At 39.4% G+C, this 23,465-nt stretch overlaps 2 protein-coding genes across 5 annotated transcripts in view; one reads left to right on the top strand and one right to left on the bottom strand.

The window, feature by feature from the left end:
- LOC108256603 (cohesin subunit SA-3) overlaps nucleotides 1-1,111 on the bottom strand; it is a 36,280-nt gene extending 35,169 nt beyond the window's left edge. For 2 of the 4 annotated variants that reach the window (XM_017453671.3, XM_017453680.3), the window contains exon 1: nucleotides 1,000-1,111. The gene's annotated coding sequence lies outside the window, so the exon portion shown is untranslated. The remainder of the gene's footprint in view (nucleotides 1-999) is intronic. The other 2 variants (XM_017453655.3, XM_017453663.3) reach the window with 1 other exon arrangement.
- Nucleotides 1,112-1,252: 141 nt separating this feature from the next.
- Nucleotides 1,253-21,598, top strand: gpc2 (glypican 2). The gene is made up of 12 exons (XM_017484799.3): nucleotides 1,253-1,287; nucleotides 5,324-5,776; nucleotides 11,307-11,465; nucleotides 12,026-12,160; nucleotides 13,781-13,956; nucleotides 15,242-15,322; nucleotides 15,718-15,883; nucleotides 16,831-16,961; nucleotides 17,074-17,247; nucleotides 18,394-18,530; nucleotides 20,000-20,169; nucleotides 20,257-21,598. The coding sequence occupies exons 2-12, from the start codon at nucleotides 5,596-5,598 to the stop codon at nucleotides 20,484-20,486; spliced, it is 1,740 nt and encodes a 579-aa protein (XP_017340288.1). The 5' UTR covers nucleotides 1,253-1,287; nucleotides 5,324-5,595; the 3' UTR covers nucleotides 20,487-21,598.
- Nucleotides 21,599-23,465: the final 1,867 nt, after the last annotated feature.

Here is a 23,465-nt window from a genome sequence, read left to right as displayed (position 1 = left end):
TGTTCACCCATACGCCTCATACAACATCATCACAGCACGCGTTCAGCCAAAGCCAACTTCAATTCACATGCGTCGAACAGGTCTCAACAAACATCACTGCCAAAGACCGTTCAAAACAATTAACTGCAATATGCATCTCGACAATTCAATTAGTTTTCCACAAGAAAAGCACAAAAAACTCCATAAGTTGCACTGCAAATTTTGGAAAAAAATTAATCCTCCTGTATGCACGGTATTTTTTTTGTTTGTTTGTTCTGTGAAAATACTAGAGACTGCTGTGTGTGCAAATCCCAGGAGATCTACAGCTTCTCAAACATATTTAAATAAGTGTTCCTATTAACATGGCCAGTCTGTGTATGTTAATTTGTGCTTATTATGATGTGCATGAGAGTTTCCTTTTTGAGTTCTTAGTAAGAACTCAAAATCTGTTTCTAGACACCTGAAACTTTATTCATGACTACAGTACAGAGGAATTTCCTAAAATGTTGATGGATTTTATACCAAAAATGCCATGAAATATATTTTACAACACTACAAAGGATTTACATGATTCAACAATAAAGAAGTCTTTCTGTGGAGAGCAGCTCAGGAAAATAATAACTGACAATTTGTTTGTTTGTTGTTGCAAATACCCTATTCACCTGCAGTGTGTTGAATTAATATTACATTAGACAATTTCTCACGAATAAAATTCACCCAATCTGGAAACCGTGAGCACATGCTAGTCAGAACTGTTAGCGGTTACTCAGCTACCTGTGGAGAATTTAACTAATATTTTCAATTATCGAACGTCAAATATCAAAAAATAAATGCTACATTTTCAGCCCACTTTTATATTTATTAAAAGCGCATACATTAATTCCGCCCACTGTCAAGAAAGATAATAATCCTAGCTAGCTAATTGCTAGGTACCTACTTTCTGATGTAATAATGCTACAACTTTTGGTTTCTTGTTCTTAGCTAATGTTGCTAAAAGCGCGTTGTAGTGATTAATCTTACCAGAACTTGTTTTTTGAGACGTTCCTGGTTGTACAGTACTCTACTCTGTCAAGTCTAGCTCTGAAGTGTGTCAGCGTTCAGCAATTTTAGGGCACGCGCGAAAAAGGTCCCCTCAGGCATGGTGCGTTCTGATTGGTTCAAAAGTCAATAACTCTGATTGGCCGGAAACAGCACTGGGTAAGCCGTGATTGGTTGTTTTATAAAGTTCTCCCAGCAACGCTACCAAGCACCGTGCGCGCGAATAATACAGTAGGTCAACATCAATCTGCCGCCAAAAAGAGGTCTGAGGTAAACGGTTCTTAAATCACAAACAATAATGAGCTTTTATTCTCTCCTTAATGTTCTATATATAGATAGATGATTTTATTCACTTATTATACGTTATTAAAAAATATATAACAGCTTGAATTCTCAAATCTGAGGCATGGGACAGTAGTTCCGCTATATCATTAACTATAGATTTATATTAATACATTTCTTCTAACTAGAGATGCACCGATATTAAATTTCTCAGCCGATATAGCTAGCCGATATGATAACTGATTATTCAGAGTGATATCGGCCGATACTGACAGTTCTGCCTTTTATGCCTTCTTATAAATTAATAATAATTAATTCCACAATACTGAAAGAAATGCAAATAAAAACGTTATTCTCTCCATTTCAACAATTTGTTTCACAGTAACTGGTCTCATAAACAAAACACATCACTCTAATTAACATTAACACATGAACTAAATTCTGAAGATTAAAGTAAGATTTCTTAACTTATTGAATGTTATTAATTCATATTAACATTGACTGAATTCTAAAAAAAACTCCTATTAGTCTCACAATCACTCTCCACAAACAAAAGCATTTCTACTTTATCACTGACATCAAACTGGTAATATATAATATAAACATTTATATATATATTAACATTAACTGGATGTGAAATATACTACTCTACAAATATATTTTCTGTGCAATATATATACTTTTTTGTCAACTCATCTTCATTTAAATCTTTCAACGGTGTATTGGTGCTTTAATTCAGCGCGAGCAACGCGGCGAAAATGTAGACTTTAAAAAATTTTGACTTGACGCCAAAACTCCCACTTCACTGTTGCAGCGTCTGGTGTAAAATTTTAGCAGTGCAGAGATTACAGAGCTTGCAAACTGCAGTTTTGTCGTCATTCCACACAAGAGACATCTTCTTTACGCACAACACGAAATCGATGTGTTTTCCCGCCCTCTTTTGATTGACAGGATATAATCGGCCCTGATCATCGGATGTTTTTAAACTATCGGCCGATAGCCCATAGTGTGAAAAATTGCCTTTATCGCCCGATACCGATTATTGGATGATATATCTGTGCATCTCTATTTCTAATACATTATCGTTTCGATAGTAACAGCTCGTTCACAGGGCTTTGTATGACGGATGCTCCACAAAATCTAAGACTAATAATAAATAAACAATGTGATATACTCAAGTTTTTTTGTTAGGAGACATTTATTTAACATTTATGGATGGAGTCTAGGATGTATCTCAGCACTTTCTAACAGTCATAAGGCTTTGCAAAGATTCCCAAAATGGGAAAAGTCTTCAGAACAGAGCAGTTATGCTTTCTCTGTAAAATGAAGGCGATGTTGCTGGTGTGTATTACAGCTATCATTTAAGTGATAACATGAACTAACTTGTCTCGTGGACATTCCATAACATTAAATCATAACTATAAACTGTTAAAATGTGTGTAAACTGTTAAAATCATTCATTATTAAATTGAACACTGTAATCATTGGCAAATCACTGTGGTAAGCAGTCACTCCACTTCGTGTTTGTTGTGCTTCATCACACCACCCCAACTTGGAGTATTTTGTAGGTAACCATACTTGATCACCACCACAGTGTCATAATTACAACTCAGGAACTCTTTTTTTTTTTTTTTTGTGAACGAGTTGGGGATGTGTCAATAACATTTTTACATTTGTAATGTCATGTTACATTCACCTCCTGCTTCTGTCCTGTATTTGGACCATTACAGGCAAACCGACATTTGATGTTTCTATTTTTACATTTTTAAATGTAAAGGAGTTTTTAAAGAAATGAATGGGATGAAATAGTTTTTTTTCCCATTATGTATTCAGATATTTTCCTCTTGCCTTCATATGAATCGTTGTCCTTCAATGTCGCTGTTCTCAGGCAATTCTACTATACATTTATACATGTCAACATCAGAATGTACCCTAATTGCATACAAATCTTGTATTTATTTATTTATTTTATTTGTTACTATTTTGAATGCAGAGGTGAATACCTGCACAAATTATTCTGCACAAATTATTAATTAAAGTGGTGCTTGGGCTGAGCGGGCCCCAGCTCTATTATCTCCAACATCAAGATTCCTGCCCTGCCCCCTCGTGGCCTGTGACCTCATGCTAAATGAGTAAGGGATCTTAGAGTTTAATGCATTTTCATTCCCAGTGTGTCAAATATCGAAGCTTGGGTGAAAGCTTTTAGCGTCACTGCATATACACCAAAAGGCACCTTTCGGTTGCAAAGGGCCCCAGGGGTATGGTGTCCAGTGAGGCACCAACCACCTATTGCTCCACAGAATTTTGGGTTAGTCCAATGTAACAAAGGCTAAGGGAGCATATTCTGACACAAACGCATGTGTTGGAGGCACAGCATAGCAGTCTCTGACAAATTCTAGTTTTGGTAGCCTCCTACCATTGTAAAGAGGCTACTGGTTGTCCTGGGTCTTTTGCACTAGAATGTTACTGTTCAATCTAGTAGACCACATCTTTCTGGAAACCAAGTGACAGGATAGTAATAAAGGTATAAAACTATTTTAGGGTGAACTCTAACAGATGTTGTTTTTCTACACTTTTTAGACTACCTCTTGCTCTTGTTTTGTCTTCTTTCACTACCGATAAGAGCTGATGCCTTTGGTTCTCAAACAGCTCCTTCACAGTTTTTTTTTTCATCAGAAGTTGCCTATCTACTATTTGCTTTTGTACTGCTTTAAACATTTGATATTATCTTACCGACCCCACCTTACTGATGAAAAAAACATATTATACTTTACATTGTGTTTGTTATCAATCCAAGTAAATGTAAATCCAGCTAGGTGCTGACTAATACAGTAAGGCTTACTGTATGTGAGAGCAAAAATAGTTAGCTCTTAATAGAATCTCCCTTGATGTTAGCATACACTAAACACACTGTTTTTTGTTGGTTATTTTTTTTAATACCTGCTTATGGGCTGTGCTCTATGTACTTGTTGTGTCTTTAAAAATGTGGTGAGTGGGTGTGGTTTATTGTTTGTATAAATACACATTTTGAAAATGTTTTTGCACTTTTACAAAGACTGATCTAAAAGTACCGGGAACCTGGAATGCAAAGAATATTTTACTTCAATTATTTAAAACATTTTCATATTCAAAATGCAGTTTTAAAGAATCTCAGGCTGTGTTCATGTCAGCGAAACAAGGAAGGAAGAAGACACGAACATATTAAAAATGAATAACAGTATTAACTCTGTGTGTGTATGTATGGGGGGGGGGGGGGGGGGGGGGGGTGAGTCTGTATCATCAACCAACACTATACATTAAAAATCTGTATGCTCACCATTCACTTAGACCAAAACCTTAAACACCATCATTTCGTCCAAAGTTCTGTCCAATTTGATCACATGATTCTATAAGATCTATAGGTATAAGATAATGTTTGTTGCTTTTTTTTAAATTTATTATACCTGTTTAATATTAAATGAGTAAATTAAGAAACTCAAACTGTCAAACTGATTTAATTGAACTAACACAAGTATTAAAACATAAACCTGAAAGATCTACACACATATAATTGTTTTTGCTTGATCTGCTTAATGAATTTGGATAGATGTCCCTGCTGAAGAAAAAAAATAAGCAAACGATAGAAACCCTCATAGAATTTGTAATGGTTTTAATGGTTATAATGGGAATTGTATTGGTTTTAATCAAAACTGTAATGTCCCTGTGGGTCTCTACTGGTAATTTGTAGCTGGGGTATTTCCAGATTTTAAGTAAATTTCACTTCAGCGTTTGCAAAATGATGTGTTTTTTTGTGCTGAATAGGGGGACAACCCCCCCCCCCCCCCCCCCCCCCCCCCCCCCCCCACACACACACACACACACAGGCTTTAAATTCAGCTGCAATGAAATTCAGATTTTCTTTTAATTAAACATCTGACTCCATCTGTTTCTCCTCCCCGTCCCACCATCTCTCTCTCTCTCTCTCTCTCTCTCTCTCTCTCTCTCTCTCTTTCTGTGTCTCTCTTTGTCCTATTGTTCTGTAAAGAGAGGGAGGGATGCTGGAGAATTGATTTCTTGGTCTCGCGCAGAGACAAAGACCGGCAGCAGCAGGAGCTCGCGCACAACAAGCCCCGAAAACACCATCTGATCAGCTGAAGGTCCGGTTATTCTCCGGTGCCGTGCGCGTGTGGTGAGAGCTGCAGAGGTGTTTTATCATCCTATCGGCGATATACTGTGTTTACCGTCACAGCTGATGAGCGAACAGCAAAACTTAAAAAGTGGCCCGCTGGTCCCGCGTGTGTGAGGTGTGGATGGTGGATGATGATGATGATGATGGGAATGAGGAAGACAGTGGTGGTCCCGGGGCACGAGCTCGTGCGTGTTGTACTCGCGTGCGCGCTGTTCGGTTCCGTCAACGCGCGGAGCTGCACCGAGTCCCGGCGCGCGTATGGAGAGCGGGGCTACAGCGCGAGCGCTGCACCCCTCAACGCCATATCCGGTAACACACACAACACACACACACACAGACTAAAGCACTATACTCCTCTATTCAAGTATTCCACTATACTTTCAACGTATGTTTATATCAATAAAGAAATAAATTATGGTAAAAGGAAAACACACACACACACACACACACACACACACACACACACACACACACAAGAGACTAATACATAAATAGTACCTATTTATTTCATCATCTTATTCTACTATCCAGTCTACTCTGATGTATTTCTTAAAATTCCTGAGACCATTTTTTTCTATCAAACGTCATATTTTTCTTCTTAATTTTACGAATGAAGCTATAATTTCCATTTTATAAACTTGATGTACAGCTTATCGGACCCCACTAGGCATGAACCCTGGGTGATACCTACTGTTCGTTCCCCAGTTTCATGTTATTGGAAGTAATGTTTTATTTCTTTTCACTATATATTGAATTTGTACACAAATAATACATAAATTTTGTAGCTATACTTGTAATACATATGACCACATCATCTAAAACACTTTAAACAGAACTATACATTAATAAACGGTGTTTGTAACGGCAAGATAATTCTGATAAACTGCTCTTTTAAAACAACAGCTAGGATTTTATTATTGTTCAGAAGTCAGACATTGTGGAGTTTTGTATGCGTTTCTTTTTTCTCCCCCAGCCTTCTTTTATTCTATATATTTTATTCTAAAGTGTGAGGGTTTTGTGAAGCACTGGTGCACACAGCATGTGTTAATAAAAAAAAATGAAAATGAGCGTAAGTCAATGTTTTAAATCAAAGTCATATGATTGTGTCTAAAGTGATACAACATTTAATAGTAAATGTAGTGTGAGGTCAATAGTTGAAGTATGATTTAGTCATGTTTCGATTCATAGTTGGACATCTGGACGGCTGGACATGTGATTCCTGGAAGGACCATGAAATGAAGTTTATATGTTAAATATTAAACTCTGTTGTAAAGCTGACTGAAATGATGAATTAGAATGAAACATTTTAGCATCTGTGAAAACTGTGAGTGTGTGTGCGCACTACTGAAGGCTTTGTGCTGTGAGTAGATCAATACTGGAATTTGGATTCATTTACATTTACTTGGCTGGGGGATTCAACAAAGAGAGAGAGAGAGAGAGAGAGAGAGAGAGAGAGAGAGCGAGAGCGAGTGTGTGTGTGTGTATGTGTGTGTGTGTGTGGACAGCCAACTCTCTGGAGTGTATTCATCAGAAACAGTTGCATAGACATTTTTGCCCAGAGATTTTAGGGGTGTGTGTGTGTGTGTGTGTGTGTGTGTGAGGTCCCGTGGGTCAGGGCAGCAGATGGTGAAGAGAGGGTTGATGAGAGTTGTTAATGGCAGTGGAGGAGAGAACAAAAGCGGTAACTGAAGGTGTGAAGAGAATTTGGGATGAGACTGGAGGATTTACATTTGTGTGCCCGTGTGTGTGTGTGTGTGTGTGTGTGTGTGTGTGTGCGCGAGAGAGAGAGAGAGAGAGCGAGAGAGAGCGCAGATCAATACAGAGGATGTGCACTTATCAAGCTTCTGCCGTTTCTCCCCATATCGAAATTCAAGATCTGTGTTGTCACATGTACATGATTCCTTATTCTAATGGAATTCCTATTTTGTATATTCAAACAGATGCTGTGGAAGAAAATAAAGGATAAAAAAAACTAATAAATGCAAAAATAATAGTATTAAAAATTATGCAAGATATTGCAACAAGATAACAATATGTAATACAATAGGAAATATAAATGCTAATCAGCCATAACATTAAAACCAATTCACCACAGGTGAAGTGAAAAACATTGATACAGTGGCACCTGTCAAGGGGTGAGATATATCAGGCAGCAAGTGAACGTTCAGTTCTCGAAGTTGATGTGTTGGAAGCAGGAAAAAGCATAAGGATCTGAGCGACTTCGACAATGGCAAATTGTGCTAGCTAGATGACTGGGTTAGAGTATCTCCAAAACAGCAGGTCTTGTGGGTTGTTCCCAGTATACAGTGATTAGTACCTACCAAAAGTGGCCCAAGGAAGGACAACCGGTGATGGGTGCCCAATGACATGACAAATGTTCAAGGTGTTGACTTGGCCTCCAGATTCCCCTGTGTAGAATGTATTTATATGCTGCAGCATTACAGTATCCCTTCACTGGAACTAAGGAGCCCAGCCCAAACCTGTTCCAGCATCACAGTGCCCCTGTGTGCAAAGCGAGTTCCATGAAGACATGCTTTGCCAAGGAAATCGAGTAGCCTGCACAGAGCCCTGACTTCAACCCCACTGTAACCTGGAATGCCGACTGCACAAGCATTCTTGCCCGAAATCAGTGCCTGACCTCACTAATGCTCTCATGGCTAAATGGGCAAATCCCTACAGCCACATTCAAAAATTTAGTGGAATGCCTTCCCAGAAGAGTGGAGGTTATTACAACAGCAAAGGGGGACTAAATCTGGAATGGGATTTTCTAAACGCACATATTAGTGGATAGCACGTTCGCGTCACCCCTCCAGGGTCGGGGGTTCGATTCCCACATTAGCCCTGTGTGTGCGGAGTTTGTATGTCCCTGAAGAACACACATATTGGTGTGATTCTCATGTGTCCACAAACATTTGCCCATAGAGTATATATACTATATGTAAAAACGAATGACACAGACCATTCAACTGAATTTGACCACTGTGGTTACAGGACCCTAAACAAATGGACTTTACCACTGCACGGTACAGCTCGACTTGACTCTGCTTGCTTTTTAGGGGATTTTCACTGTGGATAGTACCCGGTACCTGGGACCTTTTTTAGTACCACCTCGGTTGAGGTTCCAAGCGAGCTGAGCTGATACTAAACGTGAGCCACGCACTGAGGGAGTAGGTAATTCTCCTTAACGAGTGGTTCTGTATTTGGCCTGAATAAATGTGTCATTTAATACATACTTTGCGTACGGTAATATTCTATTAATCGAAAATGATGTATCATTTATCTCATTACAGATAAAATTACAACAAAGGTTTCTCTCTTAGATTTTACATCTCGCTTGTTACCAATTTCCAAACAGGCGTTTATCGAAGTCACTCCTGTAGTGGCTGAAACGTAGTCATATAGAGCACTATGTAGGGTGCTCTTCTACATACTAGAACACCGTTATTTTACATCCTTAATAGGGTCCGTGTTTAGTGAACAGAAAAGGCATTTGGAATACGGCCTGACCGTGTATTTGTATAGGGTTTTGATAATACAACATTATTCCTGTGTGGAGGCGAGCGGAAAATGGCACCCACGTTGAGGCGGGTAAATTATTAATTAAATTTGATCTGCATCATTATTTTATTAAATTATTAAATTATTATTTTTTATACTAATTCAAATTAATGAATTGTTAAATTACAGCTGTATGAGGTAATTTACTCACATCACATCCACTGGGTTCTGATATCATGTTTGACTGCACTCTGCAAGGCATAATGTGCTCTTCTGCATTAACAGAGGATGAGGCGAAAAGCCCAATAACTAGGTTGTGAGCGACGGATATACTCGGAAATGAACTGATATTAATGTTAATCACTTCTTGGCAACAGGACATTGTACATATTCAGACCAAACTTAGTACATAAGTGACAGACCAGGACCTAAGGGACTCCAAGAAGTTTAGTCAGATTGGCCTCTAACAGCATTACAAGACCAACCTGAACAAAACTTGTTTCTCAAAGTTTTCATTTGCTAAATGGCTTGTCCATTTGCAAACAAATCTAACTGCAAAGTTACCAAACAGGAAGTGAGGCCATTTCTCAGCAATGCCTTTACATATTACAAACTTGGTACATATGTTCAGCTTCGAGTTCATCTGCAACTTGGGAGGGCTACTGAAAACACGAACTGAAGCAATATCTTAGCAATGGCTACCAAATTTAGTACATCATCTAATGATAATGAGTCTTTATTGGTCACGTATACATTACAGCATAGTGAAATTCTTTTCTTCACATACTCCAGCATGTTAGGAAGTTGGGGTCAGAGCGCAGGGTCAGCCATGCTACAGCGCCCCTGGAGCAGAGAGGGTTAAGGGCCTTGCTCAAGGGCCCAACAGTGGCAGCTTGGCAGTGCTGGGGCTTGAACCCCTGACCTTCCGATCAGTAACCCTGAGCCTTAACTGCCAAACCACCACTGCCCCCCATCTGAGGAACAAGCGCTGATGGTCCTAGTGGCTTCTGGACTTCCTCTGTTGCTAAGGAGTGGGGCCAGAAAGTACTTGGCCCCTTAATTGCTGTTTGGAGCTATATTTCCTTGCGTTATTAAATAGTGTTAATGTCTTCATTTATCCGCGTATCCTACACATGGTTGCGGGGAGCCTGGAGCCTGTCCCAGGGAATTCAGGGGACAAGATGGGGAACATCCTGGATGCAGGGCACAATCATACACACACTCACACACGTATTCACACACTATGGACAATTTGGAAATGGCAATCAGCCTACAACTCATGTCTTTGGATTGGGGGAGGAAACTGGAGTACACGGAGGAAACCCCTGAAGCATTGGAGAACATGCACACACAGGGCAGAGGTGTGAATCAAGCTTCCAACCCTGGAGGTGCGAGGCAAATGTGCTAACCAATGTCTTCATTATTATTATTCTAAAATATTTCATAATAGAGAAATAATAAAAATGAAGAAAACTCTTCTTTAGGTGCATTTGGACATTTGGCTTCTAAGGTACATACGTCCTATTCTAGATGAGTATGTCCAGTGTTTCTGTTGTCTGTTGTCCAATTCTGATGTAGTCCAATCTGGAGTAGTGGTTATGTTGTGACTATCTACCTGCCTGAAAGTTAGCAGTCACTGTAATCACTAGCAATCCTTGTGAAGAAAATCTGCTTACATCTTAGTACTGAACTTCCCCTTAGGTAGAGTTTCACTTCAAATGCTTAAAAGCTATTCTGGTTTCACATAGACATTAGTTAGAGAGTGTTTGTTTCATAGCTGGTGTTAGTTAAGTGGACATGATAGTGTGATGCAAATAATGTGATAGCCAGAACATTACCGTACCATCTAGTTCAAAATCAATGTTAATTAATGCAAATTCAATCTCATTGTTCTTATCTCCATTCATTTTCACAATTAAACTGCAATATTTTGCTCTTATTGTTCAGGATGATATATTTTGTTCTGATTGCCTGCTGTGTGATACACTGTATTTTGCTCAGATTGACTATTGTCTGATATATTTTACTCTCACTGGCTGGTGTATAATGTATTTTGCTCTTATTGTTTGGTGTGTGATATATTTTGCTCTGGTTGGCTCGTGTGAAATATATTTTGCTCTGATTGGTTAGTATGTGATATATTTTGATCGTATTGGTTAGTATGTGATATATTTTTTCTCTTATTGGTCAGAGTGTCATATATTTTGCTCATATTGGCTGGTGTGACACATAATTTGCTTTTATTTGCCAGCGTGTGATATATTATGTCCCTACTGGCTGGTGTGTAACATATTTTGCTCTGATTTGGACATTGTGTAATATATGGTGCTTTAATTGGCAGGTGAACACCTGCGTTTCTGTCCTCGTGATTACACGTGCTGTACAAGCGTGATGGAAGAAACACTGATACGGCAGAGTGAAGCTGACTTCCTGTCTTCTGTTGAGGAGACCAGTCAGTTCCTGCTGACAAGCTTCACCCACACACACCGGCGTTTTGATGGTGAGGAGAAGCACACACTCAATATAAGTTATTTTTAATTAGTTTGCTTACTTATTTAACTATAGTAAGTGGCTTGCGTATTAGGTACACTTACCTTGTACATACATTTTTTGTAGGTAAACAATATACATGCATTTTCTTTAGGTATACAACTACTAACTGAAGCCCATCTGCCCTATTTGTCAATCACCCCCACTGTATTTTCTCCTTCATACCACCATAGGACCATATATATATATATATATATATATATATATATATATATATATATATATATATATATATATATATATACCACTTTTTGTCTGAGAATAATCCAAAATGTCTAGCCAGAGTTAGTCCAATGTCCAAAATGTAAACACTGATAAAGAGCTATAGGACATTGAATGCATACTGGCTTCCTTAGCCACTCCTAATGCTAATGCTGATGGTAACAAGTCTTGGTGCCAAGGCTACTTAACATTTGCCAAATTTCATTAGCATGGCCATTTGTGATGTGTAGTTTTGGAGAAACTGTTTCAGTCTGGGGGTTTTTCTCGTCTTCCTGTTTGTGTCGTCAGAATTTTTCAGTGAGCTAATTGGTGTGTCAGAGAAGTCGATGAATCAGATGTTCACTAAGACTTATGGACGCCTGTACACACAGAACACACGCCTCTTCCAACAGCTATTCACACAGTTGAGACAATACTATAAAGGTATGTGTATACTGACATTGCTGTATCTCTGTGTATTTTGTGTGTGTACAATATGTGTGTGTGTGTGTGTGTGTACTCTCAGTGCTGTATACATATACTGTAAACTGCCACTTACATCTCTTACATGAGCAGATGTATACCAATATATATTGGAAATATTGCAAAAACCTGACCCAGCAAAAGGTAAGATCTGTGGAAAATATAAACAGGTACCAAAAAAACAACAACAACAACAAAACAAAACAACAGAAAATGTCTTAGTAAAGTGCTGCTAACAAGCTGCCAGAAAGCTTCGGACTGCCTTGCCATTGATTCTACAAGTCTCTGAGACTGTACTGGAGGGATCAACCCCATTCCCCCCAAATATATTCCCTCATTTGGTGTTTTGATGATTGTGACCAGAAGTCACTCCAACATCTTCAATAGGTGTTCGGTTAGGTTGAGATCTGCTGACCATGAAGGCCACTGAATAGGATTTTACTTTATTTTCATTCTTATCAAACCATTCAATGGCCCCCCTTAACCTTTGGATGGGAGTGGAGTCATCCTGGAAGAGACCACTCCCATCTGGATGAAAATGTTTCATCATGGGATAACATTATAGAAAGGTTATCAGTCAGAGGAACTTTGTATTGATTTGCTGTGATGCTTCCCACTAAGGGGACAAGGGAACGCCTCCCTCTAAGAGTACAAGGGGATGCTTCCCTCTATGATGACAAGGGGATGCGTCCCTCTAAGGGGATAAATGTAATCAGTCAGAAGAACTTTGTATTGATTTGCAATGACCACGTGTCCCTCTATAGACCCAAACCATGGCCGCAAAAAAAATCCATGGTCACCACATCATAACAGACCCATGCTGTTCTGTTCATTATATATTTATTTCATTAGGTGTATAGCATGTGTATATACCATATGTGTACTTTACACATACAAACTGCCTCCTACTGGTCAGTTTGTTTTGGTTTTATTCATACACTGACCTTACAAAAACTCAAACTCAACAAAAAAAGAAAAAGGAAAAACAACGTTTCATACTGTATTTGAATTGTACAGAAATTCTTGAGGTTATTCCCACAAGGGGGCGTTATTAGAACTTTTATTAGACCAGTGTAGTACACCATTCATGAGTTATAGTAGATCAAAGCAATTCTATTAATAAGACATAGTAAGGTACTAATTAATGAAACTTTATTTACTATCCTATGAATCCCTGAATTTCTATGTATATGTGTAAATCTATGTATAAGGTGACTCAGTAAAGTGAACCTTGGTTGATCGGCTTCAAATCATATAATTGAGGTGAGTTGCTGCAGATTTATGTATGGATTACAGTACTGAATACATTAAAGCATAGTGCATAGTGGTAATTAGGACAGTTTTATAGTCAGAGGACAGAGAATATTCTTAGTAAATGCAAGTCTCTATTATATTCAGGTACGTTTATCCACTTCAAGTGATGTAGGAACAGCAGAGCAGAGCAATCAGGATAAATCTGGCAAATCCAGAGAGCAAACATAGTAACGGTGTGTGTGTGTGTGTGTGTGTGTGTGTGTGTGTGTGTGTGTGTGTGTGTGTGTGTGTGTGTGTGTGTGTGTGTGTGTGTGTGTGTGGGTGTAGACGGTGGTGTGTATGTATCAGAAGCTGTGTCAGATTTCTGGACAGAGTTGGTGGAACGGGTGTTCACTCTGCTGAACCCTCACTATCACTTCAGTGTGGATTATCTGGAGTGTGTAAGCAAACACACACAGCATCTTCAGCCATTCGGAGAGCTGCAACGCAAACTCAGCACACAGGTAACACACACCACATGTGATAAGCATGTAGGGACGGTGTATAGAACAGGGCTCTCAGTGTGTTTCATTGCAGTGCCTTGCATAGGTATTCACCAACATGAACTTGAACTTTATAGTGGTACAACCTGGAACCGAAATGGACTTAACATAAAATTTGTTGAAAGGGTTCAATATTGACAAATTTAAAAAAAAAAATTTTTAAATTGTATTTGCATTCATTACGCAAACCCTAAATTATCTCTGGTCCAACCAGTTGCCTCAGAAGTCCGATGATTAGTTGAATAGAGTCCACATGTGTGGAAGTAAAGTGTCAAGTGACTTCAAAATAAACACACATGTTCCTGAAAGCCTCCAGAGTTTATTATAGAATATTGCTAAATCAACAGCATAACACCTCAGATGGAAGAATCTTTTCATAGGAAAAAACATAGGCTGGATACATAATTGAATAATTGAAAAATGCAATAATAAATCACATTTGGAGTTTGGAGACTCAGCATACATGTGGGGGGGGGGGGGGGGGGGAATCTGGTCTGTTGATGTCACGATATGGAGTTGAGGACAGATGTAAATGAAGATAAGAGTTTTATTAAAGGAGATATAGGCAGACAAATCCAAATCGGTAATCCAAAGCATAGTCCAAAAACATGCAAAAGGGCAGGCGTTCAGCAAACGGGCATAAACAGTGTGAGTGAGGCAGAAAACAAAACAGGAAACGAGAAACAAAGTCAATAACCAGGAATCAAGAACGAGAACTATGGAAACAATCCCTTGGTAATGTGAGAACACTTAATACTACGCAAAGTCAATGTGTTCAAATAGTCCTTTTATATTGTGGTTGTGAGTGCTGTGAATTTGATGCAGGTGTGCATGATTAGCATGAATGTGAATGTTCTGTGAATTGCAGTCCATGGCGGCCGTGTTTGTAGGCTGCAGTGCAGGGTGGGAAAGGTAGTCACTGGTTTGCTGTGACATGACAGATGAGTTCAAAATTTTCCCTTCTGGCCTTGGTACAAAGCGTTACATCACTCATATATTTCACCACATTGAAACATAGTGCTGGTAGCATTATGTTGTGGAGACCTGAAAGTTTAAAACACTATTGTTGCTCATCCAATCTGACAGGGCAAAAAAGGCATATGATAGACATATGCTAGATGACTGGCTGGTGTAACTGCAGCCAAAGGTGGTTCTACCAAGCATTTATTCAGGGAGGGACTATTTATTCACTAACAATTATCTAACAGTTTATGCTCTCTCTCTCTCTCACTCTCTCCCATTTTAGTTGTCTCGTGCTTTAATTGCTGCGAGGGCATTAGTGCAGGGCCTCTCTACAGGGAGAGACATTGTTAACAAAGCCATTAAGGTAAGTGTTAACTGTTTAAATGTTAACACACTTGGTTGCAGATTCATTTCCAACCAGTAACCATAAATCCATCATACTCACAGCCATCTGTCAAGTAATGGAGTTAAGACACAACTTGAGTTTGGGAAAAAGACTGTACCTGAAGCTTCAACTTCTTCCTAGTTATCTTACTATAAATAGTTGCCTTGAAATCTAGTCTAAGTTATCTGAGTTCTACCCTTTTTTACAGTTCCAGAGTAACTCGTCATGTCATTTATTCATTAGGGCATGTTCTGCACTCTGAAAATGCATGAGAATGGTTTTATAATATTGGTAATGTATGTATATTACTATTTGCTATTGTTTGCTGTTGCCAGTTGATGTGATGGTGATTTCTCTCTTCTATTTGTCTGTAGTTTAGTGTAAATGCAGAGTGTGGTAAAGCTTTGATGCGTCAGTTGTACTGTCCTCTATGTGGTGGGACTCCCTCTCTCCGGTCTTGCCACCCACTATGCCTCAATGTCATGAAGGGCTGCCTGGCCAATCATGCAGAGCTTAACTCGGAGTGGAACCGCTTTATTGGTGAGCAACTACAAGGGTCAGTGCTTTAGTTAGAGGCTAATGGTTAAGGAGACTTTTTTTTGAAGTGATTTTAAGCCAGAACTATGCTTGTTGTATGACTATATTTAGGGAGCTACACTACATACCTTAGGAGTTCCTTTAACAGTTTTATTATAATATTATATACAGCATAACTTGTTTATTTACTATCGGCAATTAAATTAGTAGTGTTGTGCTACAAGCACCTACTTATAATGGTCTTTTCCAGTTACATCTAGATCTTTGTCACAAACTTCACAAAGTTCATCAAAAATGTACAACAATTTTTGACTGGTGAAAGCCTTTTATTATGGTACTATGGTTGGGGCATAATTACTATTATAGAACTAAGATCGGGACAAAAATATTATTATTATATGTTGGGGAAATTATTATTGTGGAACTGTTGGAACTGTGGTTGGGTTGGGGATATAATTAGGGGACTATGGTTGGGGCCAGTATATATTTCAGGCACTATGACTGGGACAAGAATATAATTCAGAGATTATGGTTGGAGTGGGACTATTATTGGTGGCTTTAGTGTGATTTGTGACTGTGGTAGGTCACAAATCAGTGGTTTGAGAGTTGTGGGATACACTTAGGAATATGGTGAAGGGAGTACATTTTGGGGCATTTGGCTTGATAGGGGAAAATAAGATTAGGGGCATTGTTATGGTTGCTGGTTGGGTTGCAGTTAAGGGGCTGTGGTTACTAAATGACTAGGGGTAAGATTACTATGGGTAAGATTTTGGGTTAAGAACTATGGTGCCTAGTGCCTGGCTAAGGGTGGTTAGAGGGCCATGGTTTGGGGTAGGATCATTGTAAGAGGATGGAACTAATATTAACCATGGGACTTTTTTCAGTAAACTTTATTCATTCCTTTGCAATAATGGTAAAATGAAGTACATTAAAGTGTGTGTCTGTGCCAGACTCTCTCCTCTCTCTGGCTGAGAGACTCAATGGACCATTTAATGTGGAACTGGCTGCTGACTCTGTAGCTGTGAAAATCTCTGAAGCCATCATGCACATGCAGGAGTACAGCATCAGCATCTCCACCAAGGTAAAACACACAACACACACACACACACACACACACACACCCTTATCAGTCCTCAAAGTATGAACATTGTGTGAGAGTGTCTGTGTGTGTCTGTGTGTGTGTGTGAGTGCAGGTGTTTCAGGGTTGTGGGAATCCCCGTCCGGCCCCCAGTAGAACCAAACGCTCACCTAAGGAACGAGAGAAAGAGCGTAAGACTGACAAAGAGCGAGACAGCAGGAGAACATTCAGAACATTCAGTCCAGAGCAAAAGCCAACAACTGCTGCAGGAACCAATATGGACCGAATGGTAAGACAAAGAGATAGTATTGAGGTTCATGTGTTTCTATATTCAGTTGTTTCTCTTTGTTCAAATTGTGCTTAGGTCTTCTTTGTTAATGAGCATATGTGTTAATGTATTCAGATGTTAATTTGTAAACAGGCATCATAATGCCATAATTATTCAGGTGTTTAAGTGTTAATACGTTTAGTGTTTAGGTGTTAATGTATGTGCTCTGTTCAGGAAGTACTGTGTTAATGTATATACTGAGTTCCGGTACTATTGTGTGAAAGTACAGCACTGTGCAAAAGTCAGAGATCACCCTTTTGTTTTCAATCAAATGGCCATTCAGTACTTATTGTTAATTATTTGGTGGCAAACACTAATGATGGGGAAATGTACAGTACAGTAATTCCATTTTCAGTCAAACAGCCATGCGGTTCAATAGTATAAAAATGCTTACAGATTTCATACTGTTTTTAATACTGAAAACCGTTGTATGATTTACAAACAATAGCAATAATGAACAAAACTGATGGGGAAATGTAGTTAACAGAAAACCACACAGGTATTCAACATTAAAATAGTATGAAATCTTTAAATATTTTATTTGTAATATTGAACTTGGTGCATGGTGGCTTAGTGGTTAGCATGTTCGCCTCACACCTCCAGGATCCGTTGTTCAAGTCCCGCCGGGGACGTGTGTGGAGTTTCCACGTTCTCCCCATGCAGGGGTTTCCTCCGGGTACTCCGGTTTCCTCCCCCAGTCCAAAGACATGCATGTTAGGCTGATTGGCATGTCTAAAGTGTCCGTAGTGTATGAATGTTTGTGTGAGTGTGTATGTGAGTGTGCCCTGTGATGGACTGGCAAGCTGTCCAGGGTGTACCCCGCCTTGTGCCCGATGCTCCCTGGGATAGGCTCCAGGTTCCCCGTGACCCTGAAAAGGAGTAAGCGGTAGAAGATGGATGGATGGAATATTGAACTTTTGCACAGTAGTTGTGTTAATGCATATAAGGCGTTCAGGTGCTATTGTGTTAACGTATATACTATGTTTAGATGTTAATGTTCTCGGTTCAAGTTTTAAAATATTTATGAATGTACTGTTTTGAGGTGTTAACTTATTCATGTTGTAGGTTCAGGTATTAATGTATTAATATATGTATTACTGTGTTCAGGTGTTGGATCTGCAGCAGCATCTGAGGCCAATGAGGGAGTTTTGGGTAATGCTGCCCCACTCTCTCTGTAACGAAGACAAAATGGCTGCTGATGTGACCAATGAGGAGCGCTGTTGGAATGGATACACACGTGGAAGGTGTGTGTTTGTGTGTGTTTGCGTGTGTGTGTGTGTGTGTGTGTGTGTGTGTGTGTGTGTGTGAGTGCTATCCAATTGGGTAAATCACCGAGGAGAGTCTCTCTGCAAACTGCACATTGGTAGGTGTGTCTTTAAGTACTTATATAAACTCCAAGACCTATCCTTCAAATAGATCTGAGTAGCACACAGCCCTCAAAAGTAGTTTTTACTGCACTCAAAGATGTCAGCTGACTAGCTTTTTTATGAATATTAAATAATTATGAACATTTATTTATTTGATGAACATTTATTTCTTTATAAAATCCTATCAGAAATGTTAGCTCATGGTAGGTACCTGGTTAGCTCATGGTAGCTACCTGGTTAACTATATGTGAATATACACTAATCAGCCATAACATTAGAACCACCTGCCTAATCTCGTGTAGGTCCTCCTTGTGCTGCCAAAACAGCTCTGACCTATCGAGGCATGAACTCCATGAGACCTCTAAATGTGTGCTGTGGTGTCTGGCACCAAGATATTAGCAGCAGATCCTTTAAGTGCTGTAACTTGCGAGGTGGGGCCTCTGTAGATTGGACTAGTTTGTCCAGCACATCTCACAGAAGCTCAATCGGATTGAGATCTGGAGAATTTGGAGTCCAGGTCAACACCTTGAATTCTTTGTCATGTTCCTTAAACCATTCCTGAACAAATTTTGCGGTGTGACTGGGAGTATTATCCTGCTGAATGAGGCCACTGCCATTAGGGAATACCTAGGGAATACCTGGCTCTTGTCCAAGTCACTCAGATCCTTACGCTTGGCAATTTTTCCTGCTTCCAACACATCAACTTCGAGAACTGTCTGTTCACTTGCTGCCTAATATATCCCACCACTTGACAGGTGCCTTTGTAATGAGATAATCAATGTTATTCAATTCGCTTGTCTCTGGTTTTTAATGTTATGGCTGATCGGTGTATAGTATGTGTGAAAACCACTGGCTTTTTCCTGCATGATGAATTTCATATATGGATTCAAAGACCCACCCATGCAAATCTTTTTATACATACCCACTCAAAGCTACTGTCATTTCCATATAACATGAAAAGTTACATTAATTTGTCTTGTTAACTACAAGTGAGAGAATAAATACAACTGTTTATAGCTATTATAAGGTAAGTAATTACAGGAACAAGCTTGTTTCATGGCGGTTCCACAAAATTAAATCTAACTATAAATTGCTCAAATAAATAATGATTATTAGCATTGGTAAATTCCTGTAGTATAAGAACAACAAAGCACTTTCGATACATGCTGTTATTGAAAAAATAATCAATTTCAGTGCACATCACACCACCTCGTCCTGTAACAGCACGCCACACTGTATTTTATTCCTTACATAGTCAATAAATTCATTAATTTATGAAAAAATGGAGCCTTGCCTACATCTTCTCCCTCTTTCTCTGCCTATTGCTAACACCTGTGTGTGTGTAGGTATCTGATGAGTGTAACGGCTGATGGTTTGGTGAACCAGCTGAACAATCCAGAAGTGGATGTTGAAAGTTCTCTGGACATCAGAACCCGTCAGATCCTTATGGAGCTTCGAGTGGCAACACACCGACTCACACTCGCACACCAAGGAGTGGACACAGACACAGTGCACAGTGAGTGTGTCAAATTGAATTTGCATAACTGTTTCTCATTGTTTCTCTCATTCATTGTGTCCCTAACATGTATATGCATGTGTCTAGGTGATGATGAGGATGGTAGTGGATCTGGATTGGGTGAAGGAGAGGAGCTCTACAGGAATGATTGGCCCAGTTCACCACGAAACCCTGCCCACCCTTACAAACCCCGCCCTTGGGACAGGAATAGAGTTAATGGTTCGGTCAGAGCAGCCGTTCAGAGAGCATCACCTCTTTCCTGCTTCTCACTCTGCCTCTCTCTGCTCCTCTCTCTCATCCTCCAGTGGAGAAAATAAGTTACTGCAGTTTACATTAAAATGAATCTGTCATTTCCACAGACAGACTGAGAGACAGACAGATTAAGAGACAGACTGAAAGTAGGACAGAAAGGGAGAAAAACTGAAGGAGAGCGAGAGACTGAAGGATGGTGTAGCTGATAATCTCACACTGACTTTGTGTGTATTTATTATGTGTGTGTGTGTGTGTGTGTGTGTGTATTTTTATGTTAGTGAATGTATTGATGAATGTTTACACTCAGTATGAATAAAGTGCATTTGATACTGATGTTTCTTAAAGTTTTGGTGAACCCATCCACTACCCAGAATCTTAGAGCGACATTCACCAATCAATCACAAACATTGCTGTTACCATGGAGTCGAAGGTAAACAGTGACTTTTTGCTAATGTTTCAGCAGTCTTCGTTCCAGAAGTCTCCTAGGGGAAACACTGCTCCGTGATTGTAACACTATAGTGTGACACATTAGGCCGTAGTTAGGTTACCTAGCTATCATATTAGTCAGACTAATTTAGACTAAGCTAGACTTATATAAAATATGATATGTACACAAAATATTTAAAATCGATGAGCACAAATTCACTACGCCTAATTCAACTCTTTCCTTTTTTTTTTTTTTTTTTTTTTACCCCTTCAGGAAAAAAATATATAAGGTGGTCATTTATCTGATAGCCAGTTGGTTCAGTTTGATGCTTTAAATATTTATGTAAGAATTTTCTGGAATGTCTTTGTAGGTTATGAAAGAAAAGGATACTTCTGGAACAAAGACTACTGAGAAAGTGGAAGTCACTGTTCAGCTCCAGTAAGCCTTAGTTGAATGTTAAAGCTGAATGTTTTGTTCTGCATGCCCACATGGTAGGACTCCATTTTAGAGTAAGGTTTAGAATTACAGTTGAAATAGTTTGATCACTGAGGTGGCTACAGACTGTGTTTGTTTGTTTGTTTGTTTGTTTGTTTGTTTATTTATTTGTGAAAATAGTTCAAAGTTCATATGCTTCTCAGCAATGTTCAGGATCAGAGCTGTACACATTTATACACTTTATTATTATTTTTTTCTAGAACAAACCAATCCGATTTTTTTTTTTATAATGGAATTTTGTATGGAAAATCCTAATAAACCACAACCTGTTCTCTAATTCTAGTCGAAGTAATCTCCATTTTAAACACAATCTACACTCTTTCTTCAGGCAAAGTCAACCTGAAATATCATAATAACATGCATATCAATACCCAATATATCTAGTGGAAGTAGACTATATGGGCAAAGGTTTGTGGACACCTGACCATGACACTCGTATATGCTTTCTGAACATCTCATTGTACCCAAATGGTGTTAATTTTAAAAATTATCATAGGAAACAAGAAAGAGATGAAAATTTCTGACAGATTTCGTAGGTTACAATGTGTCATTTTATCCATTGGTTTAATTTTTTAAATTGTTTTTCACCTTACCCACATCACCTCTTCTGCACCTATTGTATTGATCCAGTTGATTTCAAAATGTCATCATCACAAATTCTTAGACGAACAGTTTGGAGAAAAAATCAATATGTATATCATGCCCTACTTAGTTCATCAGCAAAGACATATTTGGTTCCTAAAGTTTGTACTGGAGTTAGGAAGAGAATATCCATCCATCCATCTTCAACTGCTTACTCCTTTTCAGGGTCACGGGGGAACCTGGAGCCTATCCCAGGAAGCATCAGGCACAAGGCGGGGTACACTCTGGACAGGGTGCCAGTCCATCGCAGGGCACACTCACATACACACTCACACACCCATTCATACACTACGGACACTTTAGACACACCAATGGAAGAGAATATAAATAATAATAATAAAATCCCCAAAATTAAAACTAAATAAAAATGGGGGGGGGGGGGATGCCCATATGCACAGGGCATGAGGGGTCACTGATTGGTTTGATGAGTATGGTCTATCTCAACAAAACTGAACACCTATGGGTGACTTTGGATCAATGTTTTGAACAGTGCTAACAACCTGTGCCTGAAGTAATGTGCTTCAGCCAGCCCTAAGTGACACTTCTGTCATTTGTGGTCTAGCCACACACACACAGGGCAACTTCCTGGAGGTGCATGAGATGCTCTGCCTAGGTCTTTGATTGACTGGCAACAACATAGAGGTAGGCCCCATGGAACCTAAAAGGCAGGACCTAATACTGCCAGAATCCACTGGCCATGGAAAAAACACTTTCAGGGTTAGCATTTGGCACAAGGGGTATCTGGCAATAGCCTAGGGTGAGATCCATGTTAGAAGTGTTCCACCCCAGCCATTTGATTAGTTAATTCACCAGAGGCATTGGGTAAATGCCAACTCTGAGTTCTTATTGCACCTCTTGAAATTGTTACAGAACCTTCCATCCAGTTTTGGTATTATAACTATGTGTGTGATAGGACTGATGCTCCTGGTTGTGCCCTGATGGGATCTTGAATAAGAGTTAGAGACATTAGAGACATCACTACTTTGGCGTTAAAGGTCCTGCAGTTCTTTTTGTGGGGCTCAGTGAGGTCCTGGGTATATAATAGAGCAGAGAGGGCTGGTACAGATTCTGTCTACTATTTTAGGAAGTTGGCATGATAAACCTGCTCTCTTTTGTGCCAACGAGTTTTGTGCCCAGGCTTTTCCACAGACCCTCCCAGGTGGCCAGATACTTACAGCTGGTGTTTGATGTATGGACCATTACCCAGACACCTGGTTAGAGTCCTCAAGGCTGGGCATCAAGGTTGTAGGCCTGCTTCTGTGTGCACTGGGTCTCTTGGCTGTGCTCTGGAATGATGTTGCCTATGTTTTTCTGCATCTGCTGAATGTGATAAATCACCCATCAGAAGTGGGAAGGCTGATTTTCCTATGCCTCTTTAGCCAAACCCAGCAGTCTGCAAGGCTCCTGACAAAGAGAAACTGAAATGATGAGAACCGTTGCATTCTCGGTGCCTGGCAGGATAGTATAGGAGGCCACCACA

Source organism: Ictalurus punctatus, chromosome 2 (genome assembly GCF_001660625.3).
Source record: "Ictalurus punctatus breed USDA103 chromosome 2, Coco_2.0, whole genome shotgun sequence".
NCBI lineage: Eukaryota > Metazoa > Chordata > Actinopteri > Siluriformes > Ictaluridae > Ictalurus > Ictalurus punctatus.
This window is presented reverse-complemented; position numbering and strand designations above follow the sequence as displayed.